At 32.1% G+C, this 27,066-nt stretch overlaps 3 protein-coding genes across 4 annotated transcripts; all 3 read right to left on the bottom strand.

Moving 5' to 3' along the window:
* Window positions 1-385: 385 nt before the first annotated feature.
* Window positions 386-3,493, bottom strand: LOC114409650. Of its 2 annotated transcripts, none has more exons than XM_028373178.1 (5): window positions 3,260-3,493; window positions 2,061-2,183; window positions 1,180-1,250; window positions 987-1,073; window positions 386-875 (listed from the first exon to the last, which is right to left on the bottom strand). In XM_028373178.1, the coding sequence occupies exons 2-5, from the start codon at window positions 2,179-2,181 to the stop codon at window positions 621-623; spliced, it is 534 nt and encodes a 177-aa protein (XP_028228979.1). In that variant the 5' UTR covers window positions 2,182-2,183; window positions 3,260-3,493; the 3' UTR covers window positions 386-620. The 2 variants fall into 2 exon arrangements, with proteins under 2 accessions (XP_028228979.1, XP_028228986.1); XM_028373185.1 differs by having other exon boundaries at window positions 3,236-3,493.
* Window positions 3,494-6,877: 3,384 nt separating this feature from the next.
* Window positions 6,878-11,755, bottom strand: LOC114409661. The gene is made up of 7 exons (XM_028373197.1): window positions 11,108-11,755; window positions 10,925-11,011; window positions 10,511-10,720; window positions 9,579-9,743; window positions 9,302-9,355; window positions 8,571-8,717; window positions 6,878-7,532 (listed from the first exon to the last, which is right to left on the bottom strand). Exons 1-7 carry the CDS (start codon window positions 11,480-11,482, stop codon window positions 7,155-7,157), a joined length of 1,416 nt encoding a protein of 471 aa, XP_028228998.1. The 5' UTR covers window positions 11,483-11,755; the 3' UTR covers window positions 6,878-7,154.
* An 11,803-nt stretch (window positions 11,756-23,558) lies between these two features.
* On the bottom strand, window positions 23,559-26,771 carry LOC114409668 (polygalacturonase At1g48100-like). Its single transcript, XM_028373209.1, has 8 exons — window positions 26,442-26,771; window positions 26,214-26,342; window positions 25,557-25,724; window positions 25,417-25,455; window positions 24,943-25,150; window positions 24,503-24,584; window positions 24,267-24,375; window positions 23,559-24,172 (listed from the first exon to the last, which is right to left on the bottom strand). The coding sequence occupies exons 1-8, from the start codon at window positions 26,685-26,687 to the stop codon at window positions 23,768-23,770; spliced, it is 1,386 nt and encodes a 461-aa protein (XP_028229010.1). The 5' UTR covers window positions 26,688-26,771; the 3' UTR covers window positions 23,559-23,767.
* Between the last annotated feature and the right edge of the window lie 295 nt (window positions 26,772-27,066).

Consider the following 27,066-nt stretch of genomic DNA (forward strand, 5'->3'; position numbering starts at 1 on the left):
TTTGAATATGCAACTATCTTAAATAATTAGAAAGAAAATGTTACCATCTATAACAATCCTACCCAACTAAAATAAATAAATAAATCCATTTCATGCAACTTTAATCTTTTAAATGTCTTTTTATTAACTTTTATTCTCGTAATTAAAAATCTGTTCATGCTTCATATACTTCATGGTTTATAATTTTTGACTAAATTATTTGTAAAAATAAGCAAATTAATAATTTAAAATTTGGCATAGAACCACTTACAAAAACTATAATTAATTTGAAATTGCAAGCTATATTGCGAGAAATATTGTGGAAAAAGGTTAATAAACTCAAAACAACTCAACGTCAAAAGATTTATTTTATCAAAAGGTTAAGAATTTCTGTATGAACTAAAAATACAGTGCATTCTAATAATTATAAACTAATATATAATCATAAAATGACAGATGAAAGTTTAATATTGTATAATTACCAGAATGCACAAGACATAATTGTCCTGTTTTCTATTCTATCCATTTCACTCTGTCAAAATGAAAAGCTTACCCAAGGGTCATACTAGATTTATAAAGGTCATACATATTAAAAAATGACTCCTGAATATTCCTAAAACACGTTATTCACAAGGACGTGCTCAACGGTGCTTCTTACCACCACCCTTGTTACTATTTTTCTTCTTACCACCTTTCCCTTTCCATGCATTGGACATATTAGTTCCAGTTTCACGATCTCTTGATGGTGCTGAATTTAACAAATGCTTCACATTGAGTATGCCATTTCTAAAATGACCTTCACTTGATTTCAGACCCCTGTTCTCTGGCTTGTGCTTCCCAGCAGATCTTTTACTGCTACCACCAAGTTTTCCCCCAAATTGTCCAAGAATCAAACGCTAAAAGCCACCAAGTGGTCAGTACATATTTTTATATATGAATAATGTCAGTAACAGACAGACAGAAAAATAACCGGGGGATAAAAGTGGGGAATGATAGAAATTAATTACCTCTTGAAGCATTTTCTGCTCCCTCTCCTTTTGTTTCTTCATCATTGGTCGTGCCACACTTAAAGGTAATCTCTGATTCTTTTGGGGCTACATATGGGAATATGATAAACAGTAAGAAATGCGTTTCCTGAGCATCTTTGATATTTGCATTGGCACATGACAAACAAAATAGAACATCAACAATAGTCCTCACCTTCCCACCAAGAGAAACAACATTTCTATTTTCAATCTTTTTGCGTTCTTTCCATGACATATGTGAGTAGCCTGGAAAATAATACAATAATTAGCAGCCATTATAAGAAGCAACCGTACTACCATATTTGCTGGACACAGTGGAAACTGGAAAGACAAACAAAACCAGGTGAAATGGGTATGGTTACCACAAAATTAAAATAAAGGACCAAACATTTTCTTATCTTTCAAACATCCAATATGCGAAAAAACCAATTTTAGCCCACATACTACTCAACAATTTCTAAGTAACGCTCATATATTTCCAACAACAAAATACTCAAGAACATTTATACAACTGGCAATCAACTATACAATTAAACCCTCTAAATAATCCCGGTTAAGAAAGCTATAGTCATAGATAACTGCAGATATTAACATAAATAAAAGTTACACATGACCCTAAATGTTACAAGAGAACATGAAAGGACAGTGATAAGTTACAGCCATTGCCATGTATCCTAATTAGAAGTTTAGGTTGAGACAATTTCAACTAAGAATATTGTTTGCACAAAAAAGAAGAGACTATCACATCTATCCAGCCAGTAGCCACATAAATCAACATGGTGTTTTAAAATCAAAGATTTCAGCTACCAAGTATGCATTGTACAGCTATTCAAGAATCAAGCTGCATCAGAGCAGACCAAAGAAATCCAACCAAATTATATGAAATATTATAGTTAGAAGCAAGAACATAATCATCCACTTTTCATAATGCATTGTCTTCTATTGAATTGAATATTCAAAATGCATCAACAGAAAGCAGATTCAAAGAAAAGATAAAGACAACAGTCAAGGAAAAGGGCAAGAAAGTCAAAATGAAAAATAGAAAATGGACATTACTAAAATTTTCCACATCTTTCATAATCTTCCTTATGTCCATTTCTTGTTCCTGCATATCGGTTTCTTCTCTTGGAGTTCCATGCCCACCAGCTTGTTTCCTATTCTTGTGCATCTTTCCCATCACTGCATTGAAAAATGGAGAAAAAATTAAAAGTCACAAACTAAATCAAATTATGAAACTGCAAACACAAATAAGAGAAAGAAAGAAAGAAAAAAGGTTCACATGGATGTCTTAAAAGCTTGGAACTCTTCGTACATACACTGACAAAAATATAATCATCCCTTCTGAATAGGATCTTTGTTGCAGCAGAGAAACTACTCTAACAGAGAGACAAAGTTTTAAGGAATGTTATGAAATTTGAGGTTGGGGATATATAGATTCACATCAGTTCATTCAGAGAATATACTACAATTAGAATGAACTCTCTTTGAGCAATGTATAATCTTAACTTGCAACTTGCAATACTATTAGAGGATAACTAAAAAGGTACGAGAAGGAAGATACAAATTAAAAATGGTAATGCAAAAAGAAGGGCCTGGAGTTATACAAATTGAAGGTTCAGAAGTCTCTAGGAAAACTTCACCGATTGCCTTCAGAGCAACAGGTCTTGACAAGCTGCCCAATAGCAGTTAAAAACACACAATATAATACAGTCAAATAGCAGTTAAGATCAATGTTGTGAAAACCGGTCTGGTCACTGGCTCGGTCGAGCCAGTGGTCCAACCGGTAGGTCACTAATTGGCCCTGTGTCTGTGTGTGTGTGTATATATATATATATATGACATCTTCAAGTCTATCTGCAAAGTGCAAACATTAACAGTCAAAGAAACAATTATCAAAAACCAAGCACCAAAGTATTTGGCTACTAGTAGCTTAGTAGTAATACATACAGAAGCAACTAAAACATATACAGTATTTTAATTTAATTTATTAGCATTCCTAAAAAAATTGATTTAGTTCTGTGTGCAACAGCAACAACAATTCAGTATTATTAAGGTGCTTGACATAGTCAACAGAGAAATTAAATTCTGAATGCTACTTCAAAGATAAACAACATTGTAAACAAATCAACGTCTCTCACACACAATAGAAAATGGACGAACGGCATAGGTTGCGGCAACCAGAAAATAAAAGACAAGAAATTGAAAAGAGAAAAAAATGAGTATTTAAGCACCTGAAAATGTAGCAAAAAAAGCACCTGAAAAACAAAGATGCAGAGACTAGGGCGTGAGTCCGACGGAACTGCTTCAGGTGCGACGGCGTGTTGAAGCTGCAGGCTTAGAGTGCGACGGAATTGCTCCGTGGCTCCGTGCAATGGACGAACAGTCTCGAGACGCGGCGGCACCGGCGCCGAGAACGGAGAGAACCGCGCGAGATGAGAGAACTCGAAAGTTAGGGTTTGTGTTTGCTTCGAATTCGAAAATGACATAAATTAAAATTACTTTATTATATTCTTTGAATAAATTAAATTAATACAAAAAATATTCAAATTAGTTATTCATGACTTCTAAGAGTTTTCCTATAATTCACGTAATAAATATTTTTTTCTTAACTAATATCGTGTCCTAAGGCTATTGGACATTAGTTAAAAAGACCCTATTCTATATAGTTTTATTCATTATTGTATATATACGATATTATTTTTAATTAATATGATATGTCTACAAATATTTAAGTATATTGTACTGAACTACAGTAGACATGTAAAAAACTACCGTATACAGGATGGACAATCAACCACCCTGGTATATATATACACTAGAACATGAGTAATGTTATTTATATCACAGACATTTATACTATTTTATACAAGATAAAAATATCAAAAGTAAAGTGTAAAATAAGATAAGTAATATAATGAAAGAGAGATAAATGAAATAAATATTTAGAAATTATATAAAATTTCATTAAGTAAATAATACTATTTTGATATTGTTTGTTTTAATTAATGATGCGATAGACTAATGTTAATTCAATCATGAATGAGATCTAAAATAAATTTTAAAAGATTTTTTTAATTTAAATGAGATAATTATAGGTCGGACTCTTTTGTTAAATTATGTGACCTTTTTGTTTTATTAAAATTAATATATTAACAAATAACTTTTTTAGGTGAGTCTAAAATTTAAGTTTTAATAGTCTTAACTCGAGTTTACCTTGCGCTCAGTTTCATCATTTTAATTTCTATTTCATCTTATTAATTTTATTTTTTATGACGGATAACAAATGACAATTTAATCTTAGTTATTATACAAAAATAATAAAGAGGCAAAGAAAGATGCAAATTAATCACATATTTTGAGTTGAAGAAATTAATTAAGGAATACTTTGAGTATTTTTTGTAATTGGAAGGTGTTGTTCAAATTTAAAAGAGAAATTTATGACAAATCATAAAAATAATGATGTATACTTTATAATAATAAATATTAGATGGTATAAAATATACGTATATCAAATTAAAAATAAATATATTAAAGAGAAAACACAAATGCATCTATGAGAAAATGACATAATTGATCTTAAAAATGATTTGGAACATAAGATCAATTTAAAGCACTAATGAAAATACACCAATTAAGAAAAGTTTCAATAGTTAAAAGAGAAAGACTAATAAACTTTGAAGTAAAACTATTAAAACAAATGCACAAATATTTTTTTTATCATCAAATATTAATTATTAATTTATTATTATTTTTAAATAAAAAGTAACTTTTTTTCTTTTTTAATTATCCAATTAATCTTATATGTCTAACAAATGCATAAGTTGACTAATTCTACTACGAATATTTGAATGCACACCTATCTCTAACAAGTGTTGCTCTTCCTCTATAATATTTGCTTTTGTTTTTGGGTTATGTTCTACAATTTATTTTGAAAGCTTGTTTCTCACCTGTTATAATAATGAGCTTAGTTTGAACTTACGAATCTTTTGCTATCATATATATATATATATATATATATATATATATATATATATATATATATATATATATGTGTGTGTGTGTGTGTGTGTGAAGGTGCCATTATATTTAGATTCAAAGGAGAGCCTAAATATAAACTAACACCGAATTCCAAAAGGAAATCTTATTAACGGGAAATTTGTTTTCCCGATAAATTTTTAGTTCCAAGAATATATAAGAGAAAAAGTTTATCTCACGGTTGCTTATGAAATAATAAAATAATTAATCCAAGATATATTTCATTTCCCAGTAATAATTTTATCTTCAATCAATATTTAATTATAACGAATGAAATAAGAAATATTTATTCTTATGGGACAAAAATCATTCTTAGTGAATAAAAATACACATATATCTTTCTTATTACTCACTATCCCACTATCATCTTAATGCTTCCTCTCATGTATGTGCTATAATTTTTATTTTTTTTATTTTCACAAATTTCATTCTTGCACCAATTTCATGCATGTTACTCACAATAATTTTTTGCTTTCCATCCAATGCTCCTCTCCTCTTTAATAGACATTTTTTTCTCCTTTCTCAACAAGAATTGCTGAAGGAGAGGTCTGGTTTTTTCTTTCAACAGGTGTTAATACTAGTGCTGATTGCATACATTCTACTTCATTAGATTAATTTGGTGTTAATACTAGTGCTGATTGCATATATTCTACTTCATTAGATTTGCCTTTTTCTGTCTCGAGTCAGTGATGAGCATCTGGGTTATACATGTTTTTATAATATATTAACACTTTAACTCTAACCTACTATTCTCACCTACTATTCTCTTCGAAGTTACTTGTGTCTTTTTGTTTGACTATTTGATTTGAAGTAAGTATACATGTACTTTCATGGCTGTGGCAAGGCTGCAAATTTAAAGCGTGAGGCTGAGAGAGGGATCGTGATGGATTATAGTAACTTTTTTTGGCACTGATTTATGAGACTTTCGTGTGGGTTGTTACATTTATATCTATTTTAGACACATTTGGATTTTTTTAACAAACTTTAATGATAAAGATATTTCAATAATTATTATGTATATTTATAGGAAAAAAATGTCAAACAACACACATGTTTTAATTATTCATGGGTACATAAAGAACATTCTCAACCATTTTTAATAATTAATCAAACACATTTTTTTTATAAAGTACTCCAGAATAATATTTCCAACACTAAAAAATTATCCATCAAACAAACACTCCCTCAAACATTAAAGAAAATTTAAGATAAAAATATATATAAATTCAATGTAATAGTTTTGATAATAGAATCTCTTGTGAACGATTTTAAGAATTTAATTTATGATATTATTTAAATATTAACTATTTATTTAACTAATTTTCATTTATGATATTAAAATATTTTCTACTTTATAATAGCACTCAAGTATTTTTTTTACAACTTTTATATCCTTGTCTAATATTAAATAAAAAAAATGGAAATTACATCGGTAAAGAATTTTTGTGAATATTTTGGACGTACTTTTTTTAATCAGCAAAAACTAAGTATAAATATTTTACATCAATAAAAGAGCAAATGTTGCTAAACTCGCCTGAGCTAAATAAAATTATGGATTCTGTAAGAATTATTATATAAACTATGCCGATAAAGAACCAAAATTAGCAAGTTTTTATTTTTTTTCTTTCCCTTTCTTTCAATTAACAAGTCACATAATTTAATTTTTTTTAAGAGAGTGTATTTTTTTAGTTATGTGTTAGTTTTTAATTAGAGGAATAAGTAAACTAGAAAAGGAACAAGAAATGAGAAAGGTGATTTTAATCAGTAAAAAAAATGAGGAAATGAAAATAAAAAAAGAAGGGATGAAAAAAAAAAACCCACTTGCAAAGAGCAAGAAAGGAATACCAAGAACCGTAATATATTTACTATTTTTCTTTTCAGATTTACATAAGAGTCTAGGTGGTAATGGTATAACCAATGGGTGACTACTGACTAGTTAGTAAAAGAAAAAAAATCTTGATCAACAAACAAATTTAAATTAAATATAAGAATAAATGACCCATGACCCAAGCTTCTTCAATGCCTTTGAGACGGAAAACCAATGTCACCCAAACCCAAAAATGCCCAAAAAAAACAAGAAGAAAAAAAAAACTTCTATATAATTCAACCCCTTAATTAGGGACATCTCACATTTCTTCCAGGTCCACCATAGTAAAAGTAATTCCCCCAAACATTATTAATCCCTCCTTGTATGTCATAGCAATTCGGGTGATCCGCTAGAACCCGAAGATTTGACAATGGTACCAAGTTGTTATCCCAATCCACAACTTGCATGTTCCTAAAATATGAAGCTTTCCCAAAACCTTCACTAGCAAAATGTCCACTACCCATTTGAGTCGAAGTGTGAGACCCTGATTGCCTTGAATTCACAATTTCGCCACCAAATTGCACCATGCTTGCATGATCCCTTAGGTGTGTGAACAAGAATGATGGCCAATACCCGACTAAGATTCCGGATCCAAATTCAAGCCACCAATTTCCATGCTTTGGATCCTATACAAAAAATGAAGCATAGCACCAAACCTTCAATGTCACTTTTTGTTGCAAACTACTCAAAGATAGACATAATTATGAATAGCAACATGTTAGCCAGGTTGGTAAGTGAAGTGGGTCAAAAAGAGGGGAAAGAAAGGTGGTGAATGTTGGGGGAATAAGCTAAATTTTGTTTTCTTTTGTTAAAATAGTAGTAAAATGAAGAGAAAAAAAAATAAAGTGAAGAAGACCTCAGAATTAGAAGCTCTTTGTTTGGAAAAAGGAAGAAGAGAATCTTTAAAAGAAGCAAAGCATAAGGGAAATACAGTTCATTATTAGAATTCACAGTGCATGCGTCTAATGTCCCAAAGTATTAAAGTGGGTAAAGTGGCATGTTAACTAAGACGGGACATTATACAAAACTTTGTGCACCATGACTTTATTTATTCTTCCTCTTTTTTTAATGAAATTTCACGTTTTATAAAATAAAAAATAATAATCATGCCATGAAAAGCTTAAAATAATCCCCCCTTGCTTCTTCTAATAGTCTATATCACAAAATTCGATGGCATTTGTGAGACTTCCAAAATAATGGAGAGCCCATCATTGACTATTTCTAAACCCATTTTATTTATTTGTTTTTTTAGTTCATTTGGGCTTTTGACTACGAAATTTGAAGACTTTTTTTTAACCATAAAGGTATTCAAATCGAACGGTAGGAACAGTCTTTTGTCATCAAATCTTTTATCCTTTAGGTGGGACCCTCAACGTGATCCCACATTGGTTGGTGAATTTAATTTAACCCATCCATGATGTATGCTCATAAAAAGATTAATCTAAACTAGGATAGAAATGAACCCTTAGTGGCTTAATCCGTTTCATATATGATTTATATGACAAAGTTTAACTTTTCCAGTCAACAACAAAAACAGCGCATAATCACCATAAAAATAAATGATAAACACAAAGCAACCCAAAAAGAAGAAGAAAAAAAATGTAAACTTGTACGTCAAGATGTCAATAAATATTGTCAATTTTCGTAATGGAGCACGAAATTACCTTCCAGATGAGCAAGCTAATATCAAATTGTCCACCAGCATAGGAAGAAGTTGGAGAGATTGCAGCTCCAATTGCAATTCTATTGTTAGTTTGAACAAAGCCTGAACACAGTAAGTTGTAGCATCCAGTTGCTTGATATGCATCACTCTGCAAATAATAATTAGTGGTAATTTTCATTAGTTTCTTTCTTTAACAACAACAATAATAATACCTAACTGTAGTTTTAGTTATTGTAGTTTGAAGTTTGAACAATGTATAGTTGTAGTATTTTAAGTTTTTTTAGTCAATTTTTTATTTTTATTTATCATAAAATTATGTAAATTTAGTCTTCTAAGAACATAATAAATTCGGAAATGAAAAAGTTTAAATGTTGGAAAATTAATGAAAATTTGATAAAATTTAAATGTGAAGAAAGAAAATTTTGAGATTTTTCTTTTACTTTGACTGAAATCTGATATTTTGATTAATATTTTTTAGTATACGAATAATAAATAATTAAATCATTTCAATTTATGGAAAGATTTAAGTAGAAAACAATAATTTGAAATTTTCTAAAATAATTAAATTAAATATAGGACTAAATTTGATTAATTTTATAAATGAATTGACTAGAAAATTCTACCAATAAACCTTATAATTATAATATTTTCCTGTACCTTACACTTTAAGCAAGGATCACAAAAAATATATAATAGAATTCTCCTTTTTTTCTTCAATGAGAGTTTGCTTACCGTCCAATACGTAAAGAATCTCGGGTATCTGTCCCCGTAGAGCTCGGGGCTGACCTGCAACAAAATTAATTGGAATAAGTTTGGCTGTCTAAAACACAAAATTAAATACATGAACGAAAATGAATTGCAGGTAGTTGAGCATGCTATCTACCTTATGAATGCTATTGCTAACAAAAAAAAAAAGATATAGAATTTTTTGAAAAACTGAAGGAAAATGAGTGTGTTTCTGTAAAGAAAGAATTAATTAAGATGCAGTAATTGCTGAATTGAAACTTGCCTGCCAACCAGACTCAATGGTGTTGAGATCATCTCCAAATGAGCCAGAGATGACCCACATTTGGGACAAGCTGAATTCATCTTGATTTGCCACTCGGGGTGCCCACACGTTTATGCTTGCCTTTGCTCCGTAGTACTGCTCTCCACTCACATACCCAACTGCATGCTGTGCAGTTCACCAACAAAAATTATTGTTAAGTCTGCATATAAGTAACCAGTTTAATGACTATAGAAAATTTTACATCATCAATCAATCAGAATTGATATAACTTTTAAGATAATTATGATAAGTACAACAAACTTATGATATATATTAATTTATGATTGAATGATAGTGTAAAATTATTTTATATTGTCGATATGCGACCTGCCAACCTATTTTCTTATAAAATAAATAAGAAAAAAAACTGTTTGTTGGGTCATTTGAAGAGTTGCTAGAGGAAGTTAAATTTAGAATTAGATTGTTTTGTTAGATTTTTCTACGCAAGATAATGAGAGTTTAAATGTGATGATGAGTTGTTTGGTTAAATTTTTCTATACAAGGTGAAGGTAGGTGCAGCATACACAAGAATGAAAAACCACTTTGCTTTGGAGTAAGTGAAACATTACTAGCTGAGGAACCATGAAATTCTGTGATTGCCATAAATAGGAAAAGGTTGAAGTTTCACAATGGTAAGAAAGGAATAAAAAACCAGCTAATCGAAACTTATTGTTTATGCTTTCATGACTATTCTTAGCTTCATAGTAAAGAAGCCAAATGCACATTGGGGAAAAGAAAAAGAAAAAAACATTGGATGAAAAACAAAGCACTTCACTCCCATGTGCTTGCTTTAACAGTTTCTGATATAGTTGTTTGTTGATGTCTTCCTTTGGTTTGAAAAATGAAGAAGAAAAAGAAAATAGAAGAAAAGAAAACAAAGTTTCTGTGCATACCTCATGTCCATTGCTGTTGGTGTCCCTTCTAACACGTCTTCTTATTTTTCTTCCAAATCTGCTAACAGAACTAGCCCTTAACATATCTTGTTCTGTTGTTCTTCTAATTGGAATTGTACCTTCTGGACAGGACTCCCCTGACATGGTCCATAACTGAAAATTCTCACTCATGTCCATTTGGTTATGACCTTTAGGCCTTTCTGGAGGATCCTGCACATGCATTAATATCTCCACTTTAATTCAAAATTGAACCTAACTTTAAATAATAAATTCTAAGAAATCATGTCCCTTAAGCATGTAGTCATTGGTTCGATCCTCATGTTCAAGAGATTAGTATCTGACTCTAGACGTGGGATACTCCGTGACAAAAAACAAACAAAATCTAAGAAATTCTTTTAGACAATTAACAATTACCAGTGGTTTGTGTCCCTTCAACATTGGATGATCAAAAGCTGGTTGCTGATGAGACACCACACAGTCTATTACATCACCATCAGGACTCTTCAAGGAACAAAAAAAAAAAAAAAACTTCACCATGTTATGGTTCAAAACAGGTGAGAAAACAGGGGAAGTGAAAAGCTAGAAACTTTGGCGCACCTGAATTGTCTTAACGGCGGGCTTGTTGATCTGTTGAAGACGAGTTCTTATGATGTTCATCTTGTGAGCCTCTTCTTGCGGCTTGAAAGTCTGATTGGCAACTGGGGTGTTGCCAATATTGCCAATATCTGAGGAACAAACAGGACAAAACAAAGAAGCAACAAGGAGAAAATGTACAAGTGTGGAAATGATTGGGGAGCTCAAACACAAGCTAAAATCCATGCTTGAGAGATTTTGCCTCCTTGTTTCTATTGACAAATCCGTGTGACTTTGTTCACATTGGCCTTGTCTTCTTCTTCTTCTTTTTCTTCTTCCATGCACAAAACAAAAGTGTGTGTTCCTAGGCTTTGATTCCACCAAATCTATCCAACACATGGTGTGTATTCTAAGAAAGGCTATTTATTTTACTCCTTCACCATCTTCAATGTTTTGGAAGCACACAGCAATGTCCTTCTATTCTCTCTCTGACTCTCTCTTGGAGTCTAGTGCACGAGACTTGAGAAACTTAGGGTTTTGTTGCTGACAACTTGAACTTCCAGGCGCTACCTGATTATAAAATACATGGCACAGGACAGTGTTGGGGTTTCTTGAAGTTTTGACCATGTGGGTTGGAGTACTTATAAATGCCAGAGTAGTGATGAAATCATGCCCAATTTAAAAATTCCAAGAAAAGAGTGCGTACAAGGGGGGGTGCATGAATCATAGCTTTTTAAAAAAGTTGTTTGTGCGTGTGTGTTTTTACACAGTTGTTTTTTAAGTTACCATTTTGGTCTTTAAGGAATGTAATCATCATACTGTCAATTAGTTTGGTTGTTCAATAATAGGTTCATTAAAATGGTGGTTTAAGGTCAATTTTGACATTAAATTGGTTGTTTTATATTATTTTTTTATTATTATTTATGATAAAAGGACCACACTAATGACATTTTTAATGTTCGAGAATTAAAATGAAGAGTTTACCCTCAGTTATTTTGTGTTCAAAGTGAAAAAGCAGAGCTTTTTTTTCTTCTTTCAAGTGAAGTAATTAGAATGTGTTTGAAGGAAACTTCAAAACGGTGTTTGTTAAGCAATTTTAACTAAGAAATCAGTTATTCAAAGGGGTTAAGATTAGCAGAATTTAATGATGTCATTCTGCAGTTGTCAATCATGATACTTTTCCTTTTTATGTTTTCTCTCTTATGCACAGTATTTTGTGGTAGTGCTTTCTATTTTGAAGTAAAAAAAATGGACAAGTAACCTTCTATTAGAAAAGGTTAAAAATAGTAGACACAAGATGTAAGATGTACTTGAAGGGATCCAAATTGTTCCTAAGGCAGTTCAGGGGAAGGGAAAGAGAGCTAAGAAATATCCAAGACAGAGAGATATAAGAGGACATGTTTCCGGTCTCCAATACAAGAACTGAAACTTTAGCTTTTGTGCTGTTAGTTTTTTGGGGCAAAATGGGACTGATGATTTCTGTTATTCTTTACTTTGTGTCTGAGGACAGATAGGAATTACAATTGATTTGGGTTCTCCATTTGCTTTAAGGCTCTTGCTTTCTCACTTCCCAAGATGTTCTATTCTGAGTCAGCTAGCTGCTACATTTTTATTCCATGTATCCATATACTATATACCATTTCAGAGCTAATTTCCTATACTTTTCAATCGAATCTATATCCATCTTTTGGGTATTAAAGTTTTGTTTTTTTTTTTATTAAGGGGTATGAGGATAAGTTACAACTTGCAAAACAATGTCACATCGTATCTACTAATCTTTATTTGAAACCATTAGTATTTGAAAGTCGTATTAGAGTTTATCTCATCCGAATTGAAGTAAATCATCGTCCATTTAAAAGAATACAACTTTTCAGCTTTTTCTATATATGTGATAATAAGTCTTAGTGTTTTTTCCAGACAACACGTGACTAACTTATATACATTTTTTAATTAATTGAATTTTCTAATTCCAGTCTATGAGACTATGACACTGACAACTTATTTATGCATATTTAGTTTTTTTTTTTAAACTACAAAGAATATTTTGTATAATCTTATTTTTAGTACTTGATTTATAGTTAAATGTAAATTTATAATTAAATGTCTGTACCTAGTTACAGAATTGAAAGAACTCTGTTAGATGATTAATTAGGATCCAACTAGCTAGACATAATTAAAGCCCAACTTGTATAGATAATTCTATAATTTGTTCAAGTCTTATAACTACTACTAAGTATTAAGATAGTGTAGTACGATTCACAAACTATCATGTCTCTAAATCATTTGATTACGAGTTTAATTTTGTAATTTTGTATATGCATGTTTAAGAACATGTCGGTTGTTATTTAATGCAGATCCAATTGAAATTATAAAAATTAGTGTCTACCTCTTATGAATCACTTTATGTGAAAATGAGAAAAATTATGCGTGTTGTATATGTAAACATGCACTTTATGAAAGAAAAAAAATTGTTAAGAAATGTCAAACTCTTAAATGAATATCAGTCTATCAACAAATTAGTCTTTCACTCTGGGCGGAATATATCCTAAATATACCAAAAACAAAAATGTCTTGTACCTAATGTTCCTTATGTCATTCACCTTGTTGGAATTATAAGTGCATGCTAGTTCTTGTTCTATAGTAGTGGCCATGAGAGTGAAGCCAAAGTGTATTTGTGGTAGAGAGGGCCCCACAACCTAGTTGGCACGCGCGCACCTGGCTTTGTGCGCTGCTGCATGTTTATGCACACACTCATGCACCCTCCATGCGTATCATAGTTTGTCTATGGTTTTGGGGGCTCAATCTTTTCTTTGTCGTTAATTAGGTGAACCCCATCGAGAGAAATAGCCATCACTATTACTAATAATGTTTACCAACGTAACTACCTTAAGGCCACTTATTACATATGTGCTCTATGCTCACCAAATTCCTTAAAAGATGTTTGTTTAATTTTTGTAGACTATAATCATTTAATGTCTCTATGTTATGTTAATTGCTATGGTGCCGCCGTACTTAATCGAGTGGCTGGTCAAAATGCTAAGGAACACTTTTGAAGATCCTTGGTAAGAACGATATATATGGGGAGTGATAAAAGGAGATGAAAAATTAATGATGTCAAGTCCATATTAATTTGTTAAGCATATTATTGATTTTGGATATCCTTGCTGTTGTTTCGGGAAGAAAATGGGATTTAATTAGCTCATTGTTTGCTTAATGTTTGGAGATGTCTTGGTATTAAACATCCTTTCCAGTTAATAAAAGAACTAAAATACTTTTGGTTTGAGTATTTTGCAAAAGTTGTAGGAATTAGGAAAATGAAAATTTTGGAAGGGTAGATTGAATTATGACGTTACTGTAGGGTCAGTTTGCATCATTGATAGCCTATGCCAGTAAGGCTTTTTTTTACCTTCATTAAAAAAATTGTGCCCACTGACACGCTTTAAAAAAAGATGTGAAAATACTATTTCTAATAATGTTATTATTTTTTTAATATTTTCCCATCAAATTGAGCTCTTTGTTACAAAGTTCACAGTTGCAACAATATTAGTCAGAAGTATCCATCTATGTGTTAATATTGTTGTGATTTTCTTGTTTTTTTTTTACAACATTGTTTCTCAATTTTAGATAAAAAAAAAATATGCACTTATCTTAATGATAGTAATCATAATGATAACATCAGCCTCACTATCTTGACTCCGAGGCCACATAAAGACCAAAAAACGGCATGCATAGCACAAATTAATGACCAAGCACTTGATTGCAATTAAAAAAATAATTTCATTGGAGTAAAACATAGCTTAACTTATATACTCAGGTTTACTTACTTTTTTATATGTATAGAACGTATGTCCACACAATCAAAATAATTAATACCAACAATAGATAGTGGATTTGAGCTAAGATAGAGTATGCTACACATACAACTCCCTTTGTAGCCATACTATAGTTTAAAGTTTAAACCGTTGTTAGGCATTACCTTAGGGACTATAATTGAAGGCTTCAATGGCACCAAAACTGGAGTTGCCTTTCTTTCACAGTGTATCCCTAGTTTCTCCTTTTTGGGGCTCTGGCAATGATGCCTACCATTTTGCCAGCATCCCCTTTATGTGTAGCTCTGAATTTTTAAATCCAATTTTTTTCATCTTACTTCTCAGAAAAGATCTGGCTCATATTCACTAACATCAGCAGCATAAAAAATAGAAAGCATATAGAGAGAATCTGGTCCCCTGTGAGTCACTCTCATCACAGCTAATTGGTCGGCATAATAAATTACACAATCTCAGTGAAACCAGAAACTCATGTCTCTTGCATCCAGAAACATTCAGCCATGTACTTTACACTAGTTAGTTGAAGGCCAAGGATCAAGATGTGTTTTGGATAGCTACTATAAAACACTAAAGTCCAAAGAAGCTTCTTTCATCAACTGTTGTTTGAGTGAAAACTGAAAAGATAACTCTAACTAACTCTTGGACAATTTCAAACAAGGGCTTAATCAATTTAGTTATAGCCACCAGTTTAATGAATATGGATCATTGTACAACCAAGTTTATATTTACAAAGTCCCCTAATTAATACTAATGCCTTAAGATTTTCTGTTTATCTTTTAAGTTGTCACTTGTCACTTGTCACTTGTCACTTGTCACTTGTCACTCACTATACATTAAATTTTTCATGGATTAAGACAGTTGATCCTTCTTTCTTAATTGATGGGGGAGTTGAAGGGATGGAGACAGATGCTTTATTTCAGAAAACTCTAATATAACAACCAGGCTTGCCACTTGTTTTGCTTGCAAGTCCTTGCTAGTTGTGACTTGTGAGTGCATGAAACAGCAATTTGGCACAAAACTGTGAGAAATTGTTTATATTGAAAAGGGTAGATACTGAAAAGTTGACATGTGCCTACATTTCTAAGAAAACAAATTAAGGCAAAACATGCTGCAGACATAAAAATGCAGCTCACAATTAGATGAGCATACAAAATACAAGTGTTAGGGGTTATTATTAGTGTAATGGAAGGTAATTCTAGGTAAGAACTTAATCAATAGTTGATAGGTAAGGAAAGCATGGGTGAATGGCGGATGAGTGTGCAGTGTGAGAGTCCATCATGCAGAGTTATGGTCTAATTAATTTAATTAAGATGGGCTTGAATTCTAAATTTGCAATTGAATTTACAATATTGGACAAGAAAATAATTAAGATAAGCCTATCGGCACACATTGGTTGAAAGAGGAGATAAAGAAGGGAATATAAAAATAGCAATTCCACTTGCATTCACATTCATACGGTTTTCCCAAGGTACATTTAAATATTTAATAGAAATGAATATGTATGCAACAAGGTAGCGCTAAAAATGATTCTATATGAGTGATTGATCACAACATTTTGTCAGAGAAGAACGTGTGTGTGACTTTGTTACTATATGCCATGGAATTTCATTATGTAAGTTTTCACATCTTGATCAGAGAATGGCCATAAACAAAAATTAGATTGAGGGAACATATTCACTGAGGAAAATATATACTCAGAATTCCAAGGCTGCAAATAAGAATATGAGTTCAGATACTTAATACTATTGATGAAAGAACTTTTCCTCTATAGGAAAAGATTTCCTTAGTTTTTCAGTCTTGAGCATTTTTTTTTTGGCTCAGTATCTCATGCAGACATTGACATTCCATAAGCTAACTACAAGAATTTTTTTTCTAAATTCTAAACCTTCTGATGTGTCGTTATCCCATCCTATTGATTTGAAATCTCAGTCATACAATACATCAAAGTTTTGTCATTTTTTCTTTCATTCCATATAAGGCGCTACATATAAGAGACCTTTTTAATGCATTATGTAGTCAGCATTGAAGTTCTCAATTCATTAAGGGCACTGTGCAACTGCACTGTAGTTGGTGGGCTAGTCAGTGACTCACACTCACTTCCTTAACGCTTATATTCTTCTGATATTCTTTTGTGCAGTATATTCTAAGTGGGGCCTATGCATGTAATGATGATGTCTCCTTGTTGAAGCTGTGTGATTAGCTTAGAGGGATGAAGCATATGGAAAAAGAGAAAAAGAGGGGGGAAAGAGCCACTTTGTGTGGTATTTATGTGACATTTCAGAGTGGGAGCCGAAGCTCCTCTTTATTGACATTATTATTAGCAGCTGGAGGGTTGAATGAATTTCACATCACATCTTAGTTGTACCATATAAATTAGTGTCACCCAATTTGAACATGTCTAATTCCATATATAATTGTTAAAGCAATAGTTATAATTATTATGTTTATTTATAGAAAATAATTTTTATAATAATTATCTTAAAATTTATACTGTCACAATTCTAGGGAAAGGAATGCATAAAAATTAAACTCTTTCATTTATACAAGAATTGCATTTGCAACAATGTGCAATAAATTATTCATATAATTTTTTTTCTTTGATGTTAATTGGCCTAATCTCATGCATGCATGAATAAGGTAAGTGTGAAATGTAAACTGTTAAATAGGTTAAAGGTGATATATTATAAAAGTCTTTATTAGCTTGTTGTTTTAGTTTATAATCATAGGTTAAAGTGGTCATAGAAAGGAGGGGTTGAATGTGTACTGAGGAAAGAACTGAAAAAGTAAAAGCACAAAGAAGGTTTCACTGAAATGTTTGTCGCAAAGGATCCAACCCGTGAGACACATTGTCCAACTGAAGACTCCAATGGCTAGACAAGTAACTATTACGGGTCATGTTCATTGCTCAGTCCATACCAAAAATTTCAATGAGAATTTCAGGTCAGCGAAGACCCATAAGTCCTAAAGCCAGTTGACCAAACCATGCAATAATAATTGCCTTTGGAGGTAACATTGGCCAATGACTAAAAACCCATTCCGTTTGTTCTTATGATGGGCCAACAACTTGTTCGTCTAAGAATGCGTTTTTCGTGGCTCAATTCCTAGAAACCTCGAAAAGGGAGTGGCACATTATGTAATGTGATGTGATAGGCAACTATAATTTTGGAGAATCTTCTGTGTGTATAGTTTGCAATATGATCCGAATCAATTCAATAACTTGGTAAATTCGTACCAATACAAATTGTTGAATTTTAGTCGGATCTCGAATTTTGATTTTGAAAATTCAATCCACCCAATTTCTTTTTTTGACTTTCACTTTGTTTATATTCCTTTTTGGCCTAAACAAAAGTTGGTTCCATAAATTTCACATTTTGAGTGGTGTCCTAAAATTGAAAATAACCATTTTTTTAATAAAAAAATCAATGTGTTACAATAATTGATTAAGGGATTATTTTATATCTTTTAATAAATAGGAACCAAATTACAACCTATAATAAAGTTAAGGAACTACTGAGTAATTTAGTCTATTTTTTTCACATTAGTTTCTAGTATTATTGTTTTAATTAGTCTCTACGAACCAGTAAAGTTTTTTTTAATAGATTCCTTCTATATTGATTTTTTCATATTAATTTCTATTATTTAGACCATCAAATTTTTATTTTAATCTCTGTAAGTCATGTAGAATTCTGACGTTTGGGATTAACATAAAATAGAGATCAAAACAGAAAAACTTAAGAAAACCAAAACAAAAGCAATTATATGTTATATTATCTAAGACTAATGATAAAAGGAATATCTATATTTGTTGTCCACATTTCATTAGACACTATTATCCTTAAACCACTTAAACTTTAAAATTTTTCTTCTAATCTATATTAACTTCCCACTACTTCCATATTATTGTTAGTTTTTTATTCTGCCATTTTTTTATTAACTGAATTTAACTTCTGTTCTTTTTTCATTTAAAAAATTTAGAGAGGCAGGAATAAAAATATTTAAACCAACTACTATTTACGAAGAAAAATGGTAACAAAAAGAAAATACGAAGAAAAATGTCTTAATGAGCCGCATGAGTTGCCTGGCTTGTGGCGCTTTAATTACTCTAGTTTGAGAGTTAAATACTTTAAAATACGGTACATAGATTTCAATGAAAGATTTTCTTCAGTCTTTTACGTGGCCGTCAAGATTATTATTTTAATCAGCTCCTTAACTTTTTTTTATTTTATTGAAAGTGATACCATGATAGGTAAAAAAATTTCAGGCATTTACCCCCATATTCTAAGCTAACAAGGAAGTCACAAAGCATATTGAACCTAAAATACATATAAGTAACTACAGATTTAATTCCACTTTTCCCAATCCCTTCTCAGCAAATTAAATTCCATGCTAGAATATAGCATCAAGTTATATAAGGCATCTAACTTTAGAGTTTTTTCTACTGAAAAAGTGGGATATTAGTAAAGTGATTCTATAAAAAGAAGAGAATAGAATCATGAGAAACGATGGTAGGTGCTTAGATTTAAATGATGAATCTCCCTCTAAAATTAGGTTAATTCGATAACTATCCTCTATATATGTACACGTATAATATTTAAAAGCCAAAAGTTTCATGAAAGGGGGCCAATAAAAATATATTAAGGTTTCCAAGCATGGAATACTGATGTTAAGCAATGATTTTGTCTGAGGAGCTGAAAGGGCATGAACAACTTTCCGAGTTCAAAATGTAAACACATGCAAATCCTAAGAGTGTGCAAAGAAAACATAGAGATTGAAAATGTTGTAAAGCATCTCGATCAGAGTTTCCATAAACCATAATTTGGGAGAGTGGTATAGGTTGGAAAGAATGTTTCTAGCATCATGTCTTAGCCAACCTGTCTAATATTGTAATACATCATCATGTAGAGTTTTAAGTCAAAAGATAAGGTGCATCCATAGTGAAAAATGAAATTTTATCACTAAGGTTCAAGTAGTTTAAATACAGAGTGAAATATTACATTTTACTAGATAAAGTTTATTTGAATGGATGCATTGCAAATTATTTTTGTTTCAACTTTCAAGAGAACTTATTTATTATAGTTGGTGACAATCTTCACTACAAATAGAGAAAAAAATTAGTGAAGAAACAACACATGAAGAGAAAGTGTGTGAGAAGAGAGATTGTAAAGCAAAATTACTTTGTTAAGAGAAAAGTGACTTTGTGTGAGAGTGTTATCATTTCTTGTAACCATTGAGTGGGGTACTCGAGTTTGTAGAGTGATACACTATTTAGGGTGAGTTACAATCTTGTAATCGTTTTTGTGATAAGGAAATACTTTTGAGGTGGTTCCGTGGACGTAGGTAAGAGGTGTCGAATCACGTTAAATTATTGTGTTTGTTATTATTTTTCCTACAGTGTAATCTTTGTTATATTCTCACGATCCTTTGTGGATATGGGTAATTTTGTTTGTGTGAGCATTGATTAAATAACAGTGATATAAGAGCTATGGTCGGGAGCACACAAAGATTCGAGATACTGTTGTTTGATGGAAAAATAAATTTTATGATTTGACAAAGTATTATTCAAGACCTTTTGGTGCAACAAAGTCTTGATTAGGCATTAGAAGATGAAAGGTCTGTTTCTATAAATGAAACTAAGTGGACTACGATCCAAAGGAGGGTCGTGAGCACGATTCAATAACGTGTTGAAGGAGACAACATTGAAGGCCTTGTGGGAGAAGCTCGAGAATATCTATACGTCAAAGTCGCTAACCAATTGTCTTTGTTTGAATATGGAGTTGTATAAACTCAAAATAGAGATGGGAGGAGATCTCCATGACCACATCAACCAGTTCAATCGGCTAGTATGCCAATTTTTGAATGCAACTAATAAACTTTCTGATGAGGAGTAGATATTGTTGTTGTTGACCTCACTATCAAGGTCCTTCAAAGCTTTGGTTCAAACGTTGCTTGTGGGAAGATCAACTTTAAAGTTGGATGAGGTGACTGTCGCTCTTAGAGAAAATGAGAAAATGATGAGAACTAAAAATGTTGATGATGAACACCATGCAATAACTGTGGTGGAGTCTGAGCAAGGGAGGAATCATTCAAGGAGACATGATGGGCCATGAGGAAGATCAAATCGCAATTGCGTCCGCAACGAGATATGAGTAACATACAATGTTACTATTGCAGTGAGAATGGTCATGTGCAAGTGAGGTGCAAACAAATGAAGGAGGATTGATAACTGCTAAATAATAGTAAATTAATAGTGGAAAATCATCTAAAATTAACTCAGAATTAATTATTTAACAGTTATTTATGCTTTAATTTGGAAAGATTTAATTAATTTCGAATTTTGATTGCAGATGTGAAAAGGGAGGTACAACAAGCAAAAAAGAGCAGAAATAAAGGAAAAAAAAAGAAAATCAGAAGAAGCCCAAGTCCAGCAAGGCGCTAAGCGCAGGACGCGCCCAGCGCGCAAGAAGTCAAGGCGCTAAGCGCACGACACGCGCTGAGCACGATGTGGCGCTGAGCACGAGGCTTTGTGCTCAGCGAGACTACGAAAAGCCCAAGCCCAAGTTCGCACCTATAAATAAGAGGGTCAGCCTAGGAAAATAGACACACTTCCTGAGAGCTTAGTTTTCAGGCTTCTGGCACTCAGTTCTCTCCTTTTCCTTCCCTTTTCTTATATTCTTATTATCTTTCTTTCACCCCCTCCCCCCTTCTTATTGTAAAGCCCTCATGACTATGAGTGGCTAATCCCCTAGTTAGGGTCTGACAGGCCTAAAAAGCCAATGATGTATGGAGCATTTCAAGAGTTATCAATAAAAAGAGGAATTTCTTTCAGGTTCTTTTATTTATTTACCGTTCTTTCTTTTTTCATCATGTATTTCGAAACTTACTTTCTGTTAGGGTTTAGGCCACTCGGGAGAGGGTAACGCTTAATAGAACACTAAAAGGAAGAAATTATCGGGTTATTTTTTAGAGGGTTTTCCTTCCAAGTTTTTTTATCTGCTTTTCTTTCTTGCTTATTCTGCATCTCAGACTTTGTTTTCTGTTAGTCTTTAGGCCACTCGGGAGAGGGTAACGCTTAATAGAACAATAAAAGAAAGAAATCATAGGGTTCGCATGATTTAATGCCCCAATGCCCATGCTTTAGCAAACATCTAAAATAAATGTAATTTTAATGCATCTTAGTTATTGAGTCTTCGCAAAGGGCATTTGGAAGATAGATAATTAAGGTAGGCTTGTCATCATGAGGGATCAGGGACAAGTAGATAGATAGATGTGGGGCAGAATTAGTTCACTGGTATTGATAACAGACAAATCATGAATCTATATATCTAGATTGATTAGACTTGTTAGGTTTTAGCGATTTTAATATATAGATTTTATTCCCTATCTTTCTATTGTTGGTTTTCCTTAGAAGTAGTTATTCCTTATTTTACTGTTGAGTTTTATTAGGAGTAAAAATTATGATAGCAAAGTGAAAATTAAATAATATAGCCACATTATCTTGTATCTCACACACACACATAAATCCACATGAGACAACGTAGTTGATAAAATTATATGAAGTATATATAAAGAGAATTGGTGGCTTTAAATTTTACATATACTTTGTTTCCATTTTTCGTTTCTCTCCGGAGGACCCTTGTAGACATCCCCTGAATAAATAAAAAATACTTTAAAATGGATTAAAAATTCTGAATTAAAAAATTCTATTTTGGATTGAGTAATCTAGAATTAAAAAATTCTGAATTATTCAATCCAAGACCTTTTTAGTCTAATTAACTGACAACTAAGCAATTACTCTAACAAACTAAAAACTAATTAACAAACTAATTGAGAGTTCTAATAAAATTCAATCTAATTAGAATTGGGGAGTGATCAGATTTTGATTAGATTCCATTCAACAATTTGAAATTAGGAAAAAGATCCAACCAAACAGTTGTTGCAAGCCCTTGGTCAAGTTTTTCTTCCATTGCACCATGTTTTTCTTCCATTAGGAAGGTCATAAAGGTTGCAGTCAACAAGGGTTTCGCTGAAACCATTGATAAGCCAGTTTGGATGATCAACGAGTCCTATTTTGTCACCATGAGCAAGAAGGTCTTGAAGTCACCAAAGATACACCTAGGGAAGGAAGTGTCTTGTGCTAGGGTGCACAGAAGATTTCGAGAGTGCTTCCTTCTATGTCTTTAAGGGTCTCCACACTGGATGGCCTGATTGATGAACTTGAATGTTAATGAAGTTGGAAGAATAATTGAGAAGGTGACATTCAAGGGGATCTTTCCACAGCAGAGCCAAACCTACACCCCTGCCATTCACATCTACAACAAAAACGAATTGCATGAACAAGAATTAAAGCCAAGGGATTTTATTTCTTCAATACGAATTGCATGAACTAGAGTTTCACAAAAACGAAAATTGGAAGAATTGCATGGTGCTAATTGCTAAAGAGAGAAAGAGAGGATGTAGTATAATTTAAATTTACGTGTCATTTTCTTTCCTATTGGAGAGTGTCTTATTACTATTGAGAAGTATTTTTTTTTTTTTTACGTTTATCTACATATATATCATTATATATAACCCATTAGATCACAACTTGTGCAGGTTATTCTATAGTTTAGCTAGAGGTCTTGATTTCAAATTTTCAACTAAAAAATTAGTGGAGGATAACCAACAAAACATTCATCAATTAATAAAACCCAAATATTGTTCTCACTCAACATTGAACTAATAAACAAAGTCTATTAGTACATTAATTCCAATGGAAAAAAAGAACTAAATTAATTACATCATCACCTTCCCACAGTTAAAATAGTATTTGTAGAAGGGAAGCTGCCACTAGGCTCAAAACTAAGGCTCTCATCTGCAATTAGTAGCACACTTTATCATGTGACCTTGCTATCCTCTTGATTAATCCACCACCACTTCTCAAGCAATAATCAATGCTTGAAGGTAGAAAGGGCCCTTGTGATTTTCCATAAGAGTTCCAGCACACAGCTTGTTGCAAACCTCTATATTTAGGGGAGGGACTCAGTTGAATATCAGTTAAATCAACATCTGTGCATGGTATGGAATTGCTGCAAGCTAGATGCACAGGCTGCATACCATAAGTTCCATGTATTTGATCAAACTTAACCCCAGAAATCACCACAGTGCTTGTATGGTTCTTGCAGATTTGCTTGTCACAATAGTATTGGTCTATCATTATTGGGTACATAACATCATAGACTTGAATTCTGGAAAATGTCACATTTTTAACCATACCAATGCCTCCCTGTTAATTATAAAGAAAAAAAAGAACTCAAATTAATGTCAATAACCAGACTTTGTTATAACCAAGTTAAGTGCACAATTAAGTTAATTAATACCTGCCATGTTTTGATCCTTGCTCCATATAGAGTGTTTTTCATAGATATATCCTCAACAGTGATGTCAGACACACATGCCGCACTCTTGTCTTTTCCTAATCCTCCCAAACTATATAAAGAAAATTAAATGTAAAATTAATGAATTATCAGTGTGATTAACTTTGCTAACAAAATCACTAAAGGAAGATGCCAATTCGTACTAGTTAGGTTAGGTTGTAGATAACTTTTTTTCTTACCTTATACCATGTCCAGGGCCACAATTAATGTGGTGGACATGAATATTAGAGCAACCGGTTTGGATGGATACACAGTCATCTCCTGATAATATAAAATAAGACCAACTATCAGGAGATAAAATTTAATATAGGTACCATATATATATATATAGTCTGGTTTAGGTACCTACTACTATGCACAGTGTTACAAAAGTTAAAGTTAGTTCAGCTGTTAAAATAATTTTATAAGGTGCACGTTTCAAAAGTTAGTTAGCCGTGACAGTTTACCGTTTAAACTTGAAAAGGGTCTCTCAGCCAATCATTCTATGTCAAAGTAGTAAAGTGGCCAAATGCACCATACTGGCCATGATTTAACAATTTACAAGATTCTACTATGCTAGCTGCAGGTATAAATGGAATGTACAGTCATTTAAAATATATAAATTAAACTAAAACCTTACCTGTTGAAATGATAGAACGTTGAATTTCTACGTCCTGTGTGTTTTGTAAGTGAATGCCATCAGTGTTGGGGCTATTCTCCGGGGAGGATATTGTAATGTTGTTAACTTTAATCCCCTTTGAGTTGTCAAATTTTAGATGGCACAGAGGACTGTTTATGATTCTGATATCACGAACTGTTACAAAGTTGCTGGAGTAGAATCTTATAGCCTGCATATGATAAATGCCAAACAAGACTTATGAGAAACTAATAGAAATTTAGTTTTTATACATATAAGTTTCTCAATAAGTACTTATATAGAAGAAAAATGAAATGTGTTTCTCCTGTAAGCTAAAGATAACTTTTTATAAGTTAAAAACAGTTTTTCGGAAAAGCTAAATGATTTTAATTTTTTTCAAAATTTTACTGAGAAGTTTATCCAAACTGTTCTTAGACTAAACAAATTAGTATGTTAGACTGTCAGACAAAATCTTACGGTTGGTTTCATGCCAGGAATATGTTTGGAGTAGCTCTTCTGCAAGAATTCATCATGAATACAAAGTGAGTTACTTGTGTTTGAAATTTTTATTAACTTTATCACATATTCTTGAATTTGCTGTTTTCTGGTAATTTTACCTGTATGTCATAAAATTCTGAGGAGCTCCACCAGTTATAGCCTTGGCCATCAACAGTGCCAGAACCTTTGATGGTGAAGTTCCGCACCCACTTGAAATTTATCCACTGAAACAAACTGGATTTTGGCCAGGTAGATGCTTCAGGAGGTGCCAACAGAGTTCCATCTATCTGTTAGAATTTAATTTGCACTAACATGTTAAACATACAACTTTCAAAATGCCACATAAGATATTGTTTGTGTGTGCGTGTATATTATGCTATGCAAATACAAATTATACATTTTATTCTAAAGCTCGTGCAAACTATTATTTTGAGACTAATTACCTTATGTTGGAATCAACTTCTTTATAAGTAGTTGCAGAAGAAGAAAACAAAAAATAATATTCTTCTATAAGTTAATAGCAATTCATAAGTTAATTTGAGTTTCTCTAAAAATATTTTTAATTTATGAATAAGTTCATTTCATTTTTTTTTATTTTCTTTTTCTATAAATATTTATAAATAATCGAAAGGTCTAACTTAATTGATTGAACAGAATATTTATAAATTTCTTAGTATATATCTTTGATTTCTATGAATAAAAAAAATTTATGGATAAATTTATCTAAAAAGACCTAGTACTTAAAACCAATAAAAGAGTGAGAAGTGAAAGACAACCTGAAGAGTAAGGTCAGATATACAAGGGCCTTGTAAAGTAACAGGTTTGATGAGGAACTTGAGTTGTGCTGGAATTTTAACTGTAGCACCAGCAACTTTACATGCACCATTCCATGCAGCTAGAAGTGCCTGGTTTGCATATACATTTTGGACAATGTTATAACTCTAGCAATTGAAACTCACTAATTTTCTTTAATTTCTTAATATGCTCTTTCTTTCTTTCTTTACCTCTGAATCATCAGAAACTCCATTTCCCTTGGCGCCAAAAGACAAAACGTCAAAGTTGCTCCCTTGAGGGGTTGGCACTGGGCATGGAGAATGTGATCCTTGAGTGTGACCACCTTTGTGACGTTTGTGAAGTTTTTTCTTGATGTTTGTCTTCCTTGCTTCCACAGAAACAATAGAGAAGGTGACAAAGATAATCACCAACAAGGACAGGAAAAAGAGTAAGGAAAAACTTCTGTTCCTCTTCATTTCCTTTTTGTTTGTCACTTAAATAAAATTACAACACTAGCTAGCAACGAAAATTCTAGGATCTTGAGGTGGTGGTATTGTGCTTCGTACAGGGAAGTCATATATATATATATATGGTAGTTATAGAAGGTATATATATAGTGGAATATGATGGAAATAGTGTTTAAAAAAAGTTGTTCAATCACTAATGCTTAAGGTTAGGTCCATTGAGAGAGACGTGGATACCCTTAATGTCACATAATATATAAAGATTCCCATAAGTATGACATGGTATGTGTACTTTGCAAAAGTCATATAATTGTTTATTGTTATGCTTTTTTTCATCATACCTTTTTTTTTTCAAAGAAGTGCTGAACAGAATTTCATGGTTGTCCCTCTG

This window comes from Glycine soja, chromosome 1, assembly GCF_004193775.1.
Source record: "Glycine soja cultivar W05 chromosome 1, ASM419377v2, whole genome shotgun sequence".
NCBI lineage: Eukaryota > Viridiplantae > Streptophyta > Magnoliopsida > Fabales > Fabaceae > Glycine > Glycine soja.